General features: G+C 37.4%; 2 protein-coding genes and 1 pseudogene across 3 annotated transcripts; 2 read left to right on the forward strand and 1 right to left on the reverse strand.

Moving 5' to 3' along the window:
* Nucleotides 1–318: 318 nt before the first annotated feature.
* Nucleotides 319–2,436, reverse strand: LOC148915544 (uncharacterized). The gene is made up of 3 exons (XM_089041943.1): nucleotides 1,705–2,436; nucleotides 1,053–1,230; nucleotides 319–851 (listed from the first exon to the last, which is right to left on the reverse strand). Exons 1-3 carry the CDS (start codon nucleotides 2,434–2,436, stop codon nucleotides 319–321), a joined length of 1,443 nt encoding a protein of 480 aa, XP_088898069.1.
* Nucleotides 2,437–7,122: 4,686 nt separating this feature from the next.
* On the forward strand, nucleotides 7,123–10,191 carry LOC103336845 (UPF0481 protein At3g47200-like). Of its 2 annotated transcripts, none has more exons than XM_089055633.1 (2): nucleotides 7,123–7,311; nucleotides 8,591–10,191. In XM_089055633.1, exon 2 carries the CDS (start codon nucleotides 8,636–8,638, stop codon nucleotides 9,989–9,991), a length of 1,356 nt encoding a protein of 451 aa, XP_088911759.1. In that variant the 5' UTR covers nucleotides 7,123–7,311; nucleotides 8,591–8,635; the 3' UTR covers nucleotides 9,992–10,191. The 2 variants fall into 2 exon arrangements, with proteins under 2 accessions (XP_088911759.1, XP_008238185.2); XM_008239963.3 differs by having other exon boundaries at nucleotides 8,606–10,191.
* A 1,824-nt stretch (nucleotides 10,192–12,015) lies between these two features.
* On the forward strand, nucleotides 12,016–13,382 carry LOC103336957 (UPF0481 protein At3g47200-like; annotated as a pseudogene).
* The last annotated feature ends 310 nt before the right edge of the window (nucleotides 13,383–13,692 follow it).

The following is a 13,692-nucleotide window of genomic DNA, read 5'->3' on the forward strand; positions in this document are numbered from 1 at the left end:
TCCTTAAGTAAAGGCACATTCCATTGCCCTGAAGAGGTAAATAAATCACAAACCAGTGTTGACAGTGGCAGCTGTGGAGGAGACATAACTTTGAACAAAGACGGGACTGGAAGCCATTTGTCGGAATAAACCTGAATGGACACTCCATTGCCAACTCTCCAACGCAATCCTTATGGAGCAACTCTTTCCCCCATTGCAAAGACCCCCAAATGAAAGATGGATTGGTACTTACGGCGAGCTTCTAAAAGCAGATGCGATGGATAATATCGGCTCTAAAAATCCTTGCCACCAGAGTGGAGTCAGAATGATGCGCCAACATTATTTTGCAAGCAGAGCTTGATTGAATGCCTCAAGATCACGAAACCCCAATCCTCCTGCAAACTTACTCATACATAACAGCTCCCACTTCACCCAGTGAATACCCCTTTTGTCTTTCGCCTTTGCCCACCAAAAACGAGCCATAATTCCATGAAGTTCCTTGCACAATCCTTTTGGAATCCAAAAACAACTCATCGAATAGGTGGGAATTGCCTGTAACACGGCTTGAATTAAAATCTCTTTCCCCACTCTAGATAAGAGCTTTTCCGTCCACCCACTTATATACTTCCAAAGTTTGTCTTTTAAATGTTGGAAAAGTTGTTTCCTTCCATTTCCAACAGTTGGCGATCCTACATATTTCTCACGGCACTGCATAACTGGAACATGCAAGATATCAGCAACCATATCGAAATCTGCTCGTTTGGCATTCGGACTTAAAGAGAGCACAGACTTAGAATAATTGATCTGTTGCCCTGAGACCTCTTCATAGGTCTGGAATAATGTTTCCAAAGCCCTACAAGCCTCTGCGTTGCCTTCACAAATAAAATACTGTCATCCGCAAACAACAAATGAGTTCTGAAGCGCCCTTTGCCACTTGAATGCCGATCAAATCCCCTTCCTTTACACTGCGCAGAGACACGAAAACCTCTCGGTGCACAAAAGAAAAAGATATGGAGATAAATGACATCCTTGCCGTAACCCACGCTGTGGCATAATGTGCCCAAGAGGAGTACCCTTCCAAAGCACTGAAAAAGTAGTAGTGGTGATGCAGTCCATAACTTTGGCTACCCATATGGATGAAAAACCCAGTTTGAGCATCATTTCACTCAAGAAAACCCACTCCACCCTGTCATATACCTTGGCCATGTCCAATTTAAGAGCCATTTTGACATCGCGCCCCTTCTTCACTCCCTTTATAGTATGCATTATTTCGAAAGCAGCCATCACATTATCCAAAATCATCCGGTTCGGTACAAAGGCGCTTTGAGTTTCCGTTATGACATGAGGAAGTCTTCAATAGATTTGCAATTGTTTTCGCTATCAATTTGTAGACAGTCGTACACAAGCTGATCGGTCGGAACTCTAAGACAGTGGTTGGCATCTTGACTTTTGGGATGAGAGCGATAAGGGTATGGTTAAACTCCCGGACACTTCCTTCTCCATTTAGAATCTGCAGACACTTGTTGGCCACCTTGTCACCGACTATGTGCCAATACTTTTAGAAAAATAAAGGTGGAATCCCATCATGCCTAGGTGCTTTAGTTGGGAACATTTGAAATAAAGTATGCTCTAGCTCTTCCCGCGTAAAAGCTTGCAACAACCGATCATTCATATCACCTGTTATTACTGGCCGTACCTTGTGCAAAATCCGCTCCATTTGCAGACCTTAGAGGAAGAACATAAATTCTTGAAGTAGCCACAGAAAAGGTCCCCTATCCTTTGCTCATCAGTCTGCCAAACCTTATTTTCATCGAAAATTCCGCACACCCCATTGCGTTTGGAACGGGAACTTGCCCTCCCATGGAAAAAATGAGTATTCTTGTCTCCCTCCTTGAGCCACACTACTCTGGAATGTTGTCTCCACATAATTTCATGTTTTTCTAAAAGGTCTGAAATGGTGTCCTCAACTCTGGCCTTTAGCACATGTTGATCAGTTGTTAGTCTCCCTTGAAGGGCTGCTAACTCCTTGTAAGCATAGTTTAATTGATTGCGAACATTACCAAAGTGGACATGGTTCCACGTTTTGAGATCCTTGGCACACAATGATACACTGTTACTTATACCCTCCACTCCGTCTGTACTCCTCCAAGCCTCTTCAATCACCTTGTCAAAGTCCGGCTCCTTTGTCCACATTTCTTCAAAATGAAAACGTCTACTCCATTTTACACTTGCTTCTGGATCAACAACACATGCATCTACTAGGATCATATAGTGATCGGAACCCACTGTCACTAAATGGATGGTCGTCATATATGAGTAACGACCCAAGAAGACACCATTCGCTACACATCTGTCCAAACGTTCTTCCACTATGCTACCATCAGGATAACGACGAGCCCAAGTAAACGGATACCCAGTAAATCTAGTGGAACTAAGCCGACAACCTTCCAATGCCATTTTAAAATTATTCATCTGGCTTTGTGGTCATTCTCGTCCCCTTCTTTTGTCTTTCGATAAAAGAATCTCATTAAAATCTCTGACAACCACCCAGGCTCCTTAAATCGAATACGACAATCTACGTAATCGCTCCCAAGAGTGGTGGCGTTGTTGAGTCTCAGGATGCCCATAAAACCCAGTAAGATAAAACTGTGAACCATTCGACTCAGTGATCAAAACATGAATATGACCCACGGAATAAGATAGCAGCCTCACATCCCAACCGCTCCGCCAAAACAAAGCTAAACCACCCCCTAAACCAACTCTTGCTACATTCACCACCCCTTCCATTCCCAATTGAATCCGTTTATGTTCCATCTGATTTGCTGTCATTTTGGTTTCCATTAAAAAAACCAAATCAGGTTTTTTCTCTCGCAACACATTCTTGAGAGAGTGGAATGTCCGAGGAGCCCCGAGACCTTGGACATTCCAACTTAAGATCATCATTGCTTGTGGTGGGTCAGCCCTGCTGATCCCACCACTTTAGTTGAACCGAAAGACAAGGTGTCACTACCTTTCAACCTCTTTGTCACAGGTCTCCCCACCTCTGCTATCTCCCTTACTCCCCTTTTCCCAGCCCGACCTCCAATTTCACTAGTATCCCCCTCATTTGGATGGATTGGGGATCTTCTCATCCTTGCTTGATGTTTCCACGACCTTTTACTTTTTGAGTTGACCTGGAGTTTGTGTTCTTACCCAGCATGTACTTCATCTGCATTGGGTCCTCCAACAGTCTGTTCAAATTCAAACCCAAATTCCACATTTTTTTAGGCCCCACTTAAGTTACCCAGCCCACTTTCAATGCTACTCGGTGACTTGTGTCCATGAAGGTTATACAAAGAATCTATCCCCTCCTCACCAAAACCAACTTTGAAACTGGCTGCGACCATTTTACGACTAATGTCCTCCATAAAAGCCTTTGTCTCTCCAGCTTTGATTGTGGAATTACTCCCAATTATTTTCTCCTTGATGACACCAACCTCCTCAATCATTATGGGCTTTTGTAACTGCCTACTCAAATCAGTTACAACGTGAATTGCTGGGTCTTGGATCGGTGCCACGTCATCCCTAATTGAAGGAGTCCCTCTCCCCCAGCCAATCCCCAGCTTCTCGCCTCCGGTTCTCCTCCTCGGTGATTGTCTACCCAACAGACCCACACAGATTCCGCCACCTTATCCCCACTTGAATTACCCGTCTGCCCTCCCTCCTCCATCTCCCTCTCCTTCACCCAGTCCCCTTCCTCAGACCCTCCATCCTCCATAAGCCTTTGTGTTTTTCTCACCCCACTTCCGCTAGTTCTTTTAGGATTGCCAGCCCGAAAAGGATAAAAATCCTTTGTAGCCCTAAGCCAAATACCATATGGCTTGTCACTTGCATGTTTGGCTGCCGGGTCGACAAAAGAACATTCTTTGAATACATGACCCACTCGGCCACAACAGAAACAAAATTCCGACAGACGCTCGTATCGGAACTCCACAAACACTTGTATTCCCAGAAGGTAGCATCATCTTTTTTCCTCGTCTTAACGGCGTGGAGACATCCACGCTGACCCTTATCTTAAGGAACCTACCCAAACACTCCCCATCCATACCTTCTATGACATCCAAGCACCGTCCAAAACTATTCCCAATCTACCTCCCAATCGTTGTTGACATACAACTCAAAGGTACATTATGGACCTAAATCCAAAAGTCTGCAGATTTGAGAAGCAGCTTGGATAGAGCAATACTGCCGTCAGGAGGCTCAGGTAAGACAAGGGCTTTATCGAAGTTCCAAGGCCCACTACTCAAAACCTTCAGTCTATCCCCCTCAGTCGCAAAGATGAACAAGAACAGATTATCCCCAATATCTTTCACCACCACCTCACGTACCGTACCCCAAATCTTCAACATCGTTTGCTTGAAAGCCTCCCAGTTGAAAACGTTAGTGGTAAGGACTTTCCCCACCAGACTCGTCCTAAGTCACTCCCCCACATCATGGATATCATCCTGTCCGACCTAAATCGCATCACTCTCCTCCTTTGTAAGGATGATCGTCTTCTCTAAAGAATTTATCACATCATCCATCCCGACCACCGACTAGAACGGTAAAAGAACAAAAAGAAACCCCCGACAAAAGTCAGGAGAGAAAACCCTAAAGCAAAACTTGTTAGGGGTGAAAAGCTCTTACCCTTACGGAAGAGAAAAAAACCAAACGCGCCAAGTTAGAGATAACAAAAAACTCAATTGGGACTAAACTCAATAAAATAACATTAATATACATAATATAATATTTTGAATGCCCTCTTAGAAGTGGGGCCCTGTGCATGTGGTGTGAATTTTCAACTTTGTATCAGCGTTAATTATTATTTAATTTTTTTTGTGAGAAGAAGCAGAATTTAGCATTAATTATTATTTTATTTTTGTGAGAAGAACCAGATTTCAGCACTTTTTCTCTCTCTTCTCTCTCTCTCTCCCTCTCTCTCTCACGCACGGACTCTCACAAATACTAAGTCTTATCCAATCCGGATTGGTCCAGATGCTAGCTATCATTGATCTCATAAGTTCTTTGTTTCCATTGATTGTCCCACAAGCTTTAAGTCTTATTAATAACATACCAAAATATCTATGTTCGTTCTACACTTCTTCTTCATTTGTGTAATGGGGTGATCATATATATAACCAGCAGCGCAGAGCAGGCCCGGAAAAAACTAATTAGAATTATGTTGAACGAGTGTTTTATGATGAATATACCTCCTATTTTCTTTATGATCACAAGAAAAGAGCAGCACTATTTTATTTTTTGATATCGTCCTCATCGATGTCCCTTCTTCATCTACTGAATCTTGTTCTAACATGGTAGCTAGCTAGTGTTAAAAAGAGAGGTCACAGATACAAATTTAGACCTCATGCACTGCACCGTAGTATTTGTTTAGTTTTCCAGGTACACATGTTTCTCTCTACCCATTTTATTTGAACTTTTTGGTGGGCACAAAAATAGCCCCAGTTTCTAATTTTCTTCCTTAATTGCACAAATACTAAGCCCCAACTACCACCAGGGTTTAAAATATCGATGGTATCGGAAATAACGATAGTCCAAAAACATGGAAATTTCAATGGAAATATCGGGATATTATCGATATTGATAAAAATTGAATAAAAACCAAAGAAATTGTAAGAAAAACTTGGAAATTTTTATTGAAACTTTGGAGGATGTTTAATCAGTCAATTATCTATTAGTTTATCATAAAAAATTGGAAGGAAATGCATTGCATGATGGGTTAACTGATTTAAGTTGATTATTAGCGAGCTGACAAACAATGTGAGTTTAGAAAATATGTAGTAATTAATGAAGAAGATTAAACACACCATAATCATTTATATATTATGATTTACTATAATATTTTACACTTTATATATACATTGCATGATGAGATACATGAATGACTTAGTACCACACAAAGTTCTTATGAGGTTCAAATTTTTCACTATCTTCATCATCTCTATGTGTTGAGTAAGTGTATTGTGAAGAGTAGTCATCAAATATAAACCCTCAAAATAGTTTTGCATGTAATTGTTCAAAATAAAACAATATAAATATACATATTTTAGCATATTATCACAAAAACATAAGCAACATGGTGGTTAAGGAGTTGGAGGAGTGAAATGGCAAGGATTATAATCCCTAACTAATAATAATGTATGATGTTTTTAATTTAATTGAAATTAATATGTATATAATTTATGGTTTGCTAATATTGATTTGATATATTGGAACATTGATGATTATTTTTGTTATCATTAATTGATATGAGTGTTTGTTTTGCGACAAGTCTTCTTTTTTTTCCATTTTTTTGTAATTTGTACACCATGACTCCTCAGAATAAAATGATGGATTCACTACTCTATCTTCTTCTTCTTTTTCGTCATTCGCTAGGGAGGGAGAGTATTATATTAACTTGCCTCAAGATTGTCTCCTATGTGAATTGAACTTGGGTGCATCTTATAGCAAAAGAAATTAAAAGCACAAGTTCAACTAAAAAATATAACCAAATCGTAAACTAGAATGGTACAAAATGATATATAATTATGTACTAAAAATCGGGTCTTATATACCAAAATCAGTTTACTACTTTTTTTTCTTCAGTACCGGAATTGATTCTCCATCGCCGCTCAAAGTCGTACTCTCTCTCACAAAAGTAGTAGTGTACGACAAATCCCTAGAGTTTACAACGATTCCCCAGAGTATGAGAGTTTTCAAAGTCCGACTGAGAGTTTAGATCCATTTTTTCTGGTAAAAACTAGTAATGTACGAGTTTTGGATGAATTAGTATTTTAATGCCTATCAGATCATCTGGTCATCAAATGATAGCCGTTAGATTCAATTTAAATGAAATGAGCTGTCAGATTAGGCTGTCCACTTAGTGTATGCAACTACTTAAGAAATACCGCAAACCAAACTGTCAAAGCTGAATGAAGGTCTCGAGAGCGTTAAAATTGCGTTTTTTACCACAAGCTTTTAATGATTGGCCCAGATGCTTTTAATGAGTGGCCCAGATGCTAGCTATCATTGGTCTCATAAGTTTTACATATATGAAACCTACCAAACTGAACGCATTAATGGGGCATACTGAGTACAAACCATATGAATAGAGGAATTCCATTCTACCAAAATCACAATCAAACCAATTATTACCCCCCCCTCACACACACACAAATAGCCCCAGTTTCTAATTTCTTCCTCAATTGCAGATACAAAGCCCCAACTTCCACTGTCTGCTTCCACTGCCGTCGGGCTCTTGGCATCATCCCACCAAAGCTACCGCCGCCTATTAGGGTGAAATATCTCAAATTTCAAGTAAGTTTTAAACCCTAAGCCTCAATTAATGATAATGTATGATGTTTTTAATTTAATGGAAATTAGTATGTATAGAATTAATGATTTGTTGATATTGATTTGATTTATTGGGACATTGATGAGCATTTGTGTCGTCATTGATTGATATGAGTTTGTTTTGAATTCAACCATATATACTAGAACAAAGACTTCAACGAATATATTAGAATTCAACCATATATATTGATGCAATGGCAAACCTTATGTAGTACTAGTACAAAATTGGTCAAAGGACACTGTTTTCTTTTTGTGCTCTATGAGTGTTTTTTGTGCTCTTTGACTTTTAAAGCACAAATTAATAACCACGTTTTACAATTAAATATTTGTGCTTACATATTTTACTCTCGCACACGACCGTTTTTTTTTTTTTTTGGGGTGCTCTTATTTTTTTGATGCGGTTTTGGGTAGTCTTATGCCCGTGGTTTTTCACCAGTTTTTTTAGTAGTGTAATATATATATATATATATATATATATAGAAAAAAGTAGAAAATTGTAAAATATTTTAAAAATTAAAAATTATCATTAGTTAGTTAAGCATTGAAACTTTTTATTAAATAAGAATAATATAGCAAATTAATATTTTTTTCATATTAAAAAAATTTGAAAATAAAAACCAAAACAAGAACATATTTATTTTCATGGGACACAACTTCTCTTTTGTTTTGTTGGATTCTCTTTCTTAATTCTTAGACTAGCCTCTCCGTACGCACTTCCGCGTTTGCAAGAGGCTTTTTTTTAAAATTTTTTTTAATTATTTTAGAATTAAAAAAAGATAATGGGTAGTTGTGTTCCATAAAAATAGGATCCATTATCTAATTTTTCTTTTACTTTTAAATTTTTTATAAGAAAAAGTGTGAATTTACCATTTATCCTCATTTAAAAATAACTTCAATTCTTAATGTTTGTTTTAACCAAGTGCATTTTCTAGTATTTTGAATGTTTTACCATTCTCTGTCTTTTTGCATACATATATAGATAAATAAATAAATAAACTCAATTAGGACTAAAAACTCAATAAAATAACATTAATATACATAATATAATATTTTGAAGGCCCTGTGCATGTGGTGTAAATTTTCAACTTTGTATAAGCATCAATTATTATTTAATTCTTTTGTGAGAAGAAGCAGAATTTAGCATTAATTATTATTTTATTTTTGTGAGAAGAAGTAGAATTTAGCATTACTTACTATTTTATGTTTTGTGAGAAGAAGCATAATTTAGCATTAATTACTTTAGGAAAATTATTTTCAGATATTGAAAGCAAAGCATATATCTACAATCATGGAAGGTGACAAAGGAAAATGCAGTAAAGTTGATGGTGAGAGTACGTCCGTTTTTATAAACGTTGAAGAATTGAAAAAGAACATAGAAGCGAAGTTTCCTTTACATTCGCCCTTGCTTCCTTCGTGCTGCATCTTCAGAGTTCCCGAGGTGATTCGGAGACAAAAGATACAGGCATATGAACCCAACATTGTCTCCATCGGACCCTTCCACCACGGCAATAAAAAATTCCAACACTTTGAAGATGTGAAACGTTGGTATTTACAATGCCTATCCAAGGATGTGAGTTTGGAGAGCTTGATCAAAGTCATCATGGAGTTGGCTAAAGACGCCCGCGACTGTTACGTAGTAGACCCGTTGGATGGTGATCTCGATCCAAAAGACTTTGTAGAAATGATGATACTTGACGGTTGCTTTCTGTTAGAACTATTTCGAAAGGCACCTTACTATGAGCTACTATATGAAAACGACCCCGTTTTCGACGTGTCCTGCATGCAGGAACATCTGTACCATGACCTTCTGCTGCTAGAAAATCAGTTGCCTTGGTCTGTGCTGGAGTGTTTGTACAACCTAACTGCCAATAGCCCAAACCAAAAAGACGACTCCCTCACTTCACTTGTGCTCAGCTTTTTCAGGCAATCCGAAGCGGATTGCCTGATGTTGAACTCCAGCTTTAAGCTCCCAGTTAAGATTTTGCACATACTTGATCTGATAAGAGCCGTGATCGTTTCTGGATTGGATGAGGAAGAGCTGCAGAAAAAGAAGTTGCCTGTGGAAGAGCAGCAGAAAAAGAAGGGGCCAAAATTTCTTCAACGGATCCCAAATGCGACATCTCTTTCGGAGGCAGGCGTTCGGTTCGAAGCAAGACAAAACAAGGAAGATGGAAAGGGAGAGTGCATTATGAACATAAATTTCAAAAACGGGGTTTTTACAATTCCACCGTTGGGAATTGATGAGAGGACAGAGCCTCTGTTCAGGAACCTCATCGCCTTTGAACAATGCCACCACAGTCGCCTACACAAGATAACATCCTACGCAGTTTTGATGGATAACCTCATCGACTCTAGAGATGATATAGATTTTCTTTGCGACAAAGAAATATTGTTCAATTGGTTGAACCCGGACGATGCTGCCCAATTCTTCAACAAGCTTTACAATGACACCACTGTTATGTATTTCTACAGTGATCTCTCTCACGATGTGAATGACTATTACAGGAAGAAGTGGCACAAGTTTATGGAAATATTAAGGCGTGACTATTTTTCTACCCCATGGACAATCGTCTCTTTCATCGCTGCCTTTATCCTCCTGGTCCTCACCCTAGTGCAGACCCTATATACTATTCCGTGGCCTTAATTAATTTTTTCTTAATTTCCTTCAGTACTATTTACCAACGCCTAATAAGCTTGGATATCCCTATATGTAATAATATGCTTTTGTGTGTGAGCTTTAGAAACTTGTCAACAGCAGCTGCTGCTTGCCTACTTAATATTTGTGTGTTCTGTTCTGTTCTGTTATGATCAAGGTAAAAACCCAGCTATTTTCTAGTAAAGAAACCTTGCTATTCTCTTGCCAGACTTGTACCTACTTACACACCACGTTTGGTCATCGCGTCATTGTGGTCATATGTTAACCCCCATAACCTTTGATCTTACGAGAAAGCATAATAGTGTAAAAAGAGTAGTGCTTCCATTTCCATACATAAGAAGAAAAAGTTGATTTTTTGATGCGGTTTTGGGTAGTCTTATGCCCGTGGTTTTTCCCCAGGTTTTTAGTAGTGTAATATATATATATATATATATATCTATATATATAGAGTAATGCTACACTTACCACATTTTTGTCCCACATTTATCCATGATGTGATATGTTCATATCATACGCCACATCAATTAAATGAATGAAGTGTATTTTAATAAAGAAAGTTTAATTGATAATTTTTTTTAAAGTGTTAATAAATCATAAAAGAAAAGAAAATGTTAAATAATTTTAATTTATATGTGGCTGTCCATCTCATCTGCCACATAAGGTGGTATGGAAATGTGATATACAAATGTGGTAAGAGTAGCATTATTCATATATATATATATAGCAAAAGGCTGATAATAGTAAAACATTCAAAATACCAAAAAATGTCCTTGGTTAATGCAAAGATTAAGAGTTGAAATTATTAATTAAATGAGGATAATATGGTAACTTCACACTTTTTCATATTAAAAAAATTAAAAATAAAGGAAAAATTAGATAATGGATCATATTTTTATGGAACACAACTATCCATTATCTTTTTTTAATTCTAAAATAAATTTTAATTTTAATTTTTTTTATAAAAAGACCTCTCTCAAGCGCAGAAGCACTTGCGGAGAGGCTAGTATATATATATATATATATATATATATATATATATATGAAACTTCCATTGAGGATCCTCAAATAAGCTTATTTGAGGGACACCCCTTGTAGGGCCCACTCCGGATTGTATTTCACTAATCCAAACCGTCTATATTGTAGATACACATTCAAAGATCATCTCTACAAAAAATCACTTGAATCCAATATCTTTTGACCATGCAATTGAGTTATTGAAATTTTAGTATTTTCTTGAAGTACCGTGTTCATTGATTTTGTAGGATACAATTGGATGTCGAAACGGTTTCTGATTTGTCTAATTTTTTATAAGGATGATCTATGAATGAAGACCTAAAAAATAGATGATTTTGATCATTGGAAAAAAAATTGTAGGGTACTAAAGGGCGTCCCTCAAATAAAATTATTTGAGGGATCCCTCAATAGAAGGGGACTGTATATATATATATATATATATATATATATATATATATAAAGAAAAAATAAGAGAATTGTAAAACATTCAAAAAATAAAAAATTATCATTGGTTGGTTAAGCATTGAAACTTTTTATTAAATAAGGATAATATAATAAATTAATATTTTTTCATATTAAAAAAATTTGAAAATAAAAACCAAAACAAGAACATATTTATTTTCATGGGACACAACTTCTCCTTCGTTTTGTTGGATTCTCTTTCTTAATTCTTAAATAAATAACAAAAAACTCAATTGGGACTAAACTCAATAAAATAACATTAATATACATAATATAATATTTTGAATGCCCTCTTAGAAGTGGGGCCCTGTGCATGTGGTGCGAATTTTCAACTTTGTATCAGCGTTAATTATTATTTAATTTTTTTTCTGAGCAGAAGCAGAATTTAGCATTAATTATTATTTTATTTTTGTGAGAAGAAGCAGAATTTAGCATTAATTACTATTTTATGTTTTGTGAGAAGTAGCATAATTTAGTATTAATTATTTTAGGACAATTATTTTCAGATATTGAAAGCAAAGCATATATCTACAATCATGGAAGGTGACAAAGGAAAATGCAGTAAAGTTGACGGTGAGAGTACGTCTGTTGTTATAAACGTTGAAGAATTGAAAAGGAACATAGAAGCGAAGTTTCGTGTCCATTCACCTTTCGCTTCATTCGTGATGCATCTTCAAAGTTCCCGAGGCGATTCGGAGACATAACGAACAGGCCTATGAACCTAACATTGTCTCCATCGGACCCTTCCACCACGGCAAAGAAAAATTCCAATTCTTTGAAAATGTGAAACATTGGTATTTTACATGCCTTATCTCCTCATCCGAGAATGTGAGTTTGGACAGCTTGATCGAAGGCATCATGGAGTTGGTTAAAAGCGCCCAAGACTGTTACGTAGCATACCCGTTGGATGGTGATCTCAATAAAAAATACTTTGTAGAAATGATGATATTTGACGGTTGCTTCCTGTTAGAACTATTTCGAAAGGCATTTACCTTTGAGCTCCGAAATGAAAACGACCCCGTTTTCAACATGTCCTGCATGCGGGGACATCTGTACCATGACCTTCTGCTGCTAGAAAATCAGCTACCTTGGTCTGTGCTGGAGTATTTGTACAACCATACTCCTAATAGCCCCAGCCAATGTGGCGCCTCCCTCATTTCACTTGTGATCAACGTTTTCAGCCAAAGAGAGGCGGATGAGCCCAGATTCAATAGCCCAAGATTGATTTTGCACATACTTGATCTGGTAAGAGTCGTGATCCTTTCTGAATTCAAGGAGACGTCGAGTGAGGAAGAGGGGTCAAATTTGTCTCATCGGATGCCAAACGCGACATCTCTTTCAGAGGCAGGCATTCGGTTCGAAAAAAACCAAAACAAGGAAAAGGGAAAGGGAGAGTGCATAATGAACGTAGAGTTCAAAAACAGGGTTTTTACAATTCCACCATTGGAAATTGATGAGAGGACAGGGCCTCTATTCAGGAACCTCATCGCCTTTAAACAATGCTACCATGGTCGCCCGCACATGATAACATCCTACGCAGTTTTGATGGATAACCTCATCGACTCTAGAGAGGATATAGATTTTCTTTGTGACAAAGGAATATTGGCCAATTGGTTGCACCCGGACGATGCTGCCGAATTCTTTAACAGGCTTTACGATGACACCACTGTCATGGATTATTACTACAGCGGTCTCTCCGACGATGTGAATTACTATTACAAGACTAAGTGACACAGGTTTGTGGAAGTATTGAGGCGTGACTATTTTTCTACCCCATGGAGAATCATCTCTTTCATCGCTGCCTTTATCCTTCTGGTCCTCACCCTAGTGCAGACCCTATATACTATAAGGTGGCCTTAATTAATTTTTGCTTAATTTCCTTCAGTACTAATTACCAGGCTTAATAAGCTTGGATATCCCTATATGTCATAATCTGCTTTTGTGTGTGAGCTTTAGAAACTTGTGAACAGCTATGGTTCGAATCCCAGCATTGGGATTCTTCTTTTTAGTACTTTAATGGTTTTTTTTTTTTGGGTCTTCAATCATTTTCTTATATATGAAGATATACCAAAAATAAAATTTATTTTGTCTAAGGTCAAAATTTTTTATTATGGTTATAAAATGTAATATATTTTCTAATATTCTACACACGTATTTTCTTGGAGTTTGAATACAAGACAAGTTCTTGGTTTACAAAATATTTTTTATTTTCA

This window comes from Prunus mume, linkage group LG7 (genome assembly GCF_029339155.1).
Source record: "Prunus mume cultivar Tortuosa linkage group LG7, ASM2933915v1, whole genome shotgun sequence".
NCBI classification, from domain to species: Eukaryota; Viridiplantae; Streptophyta; class Magnoliopsida; order Rosales; family Rosaceae; genus Prunus; species Prunus mume.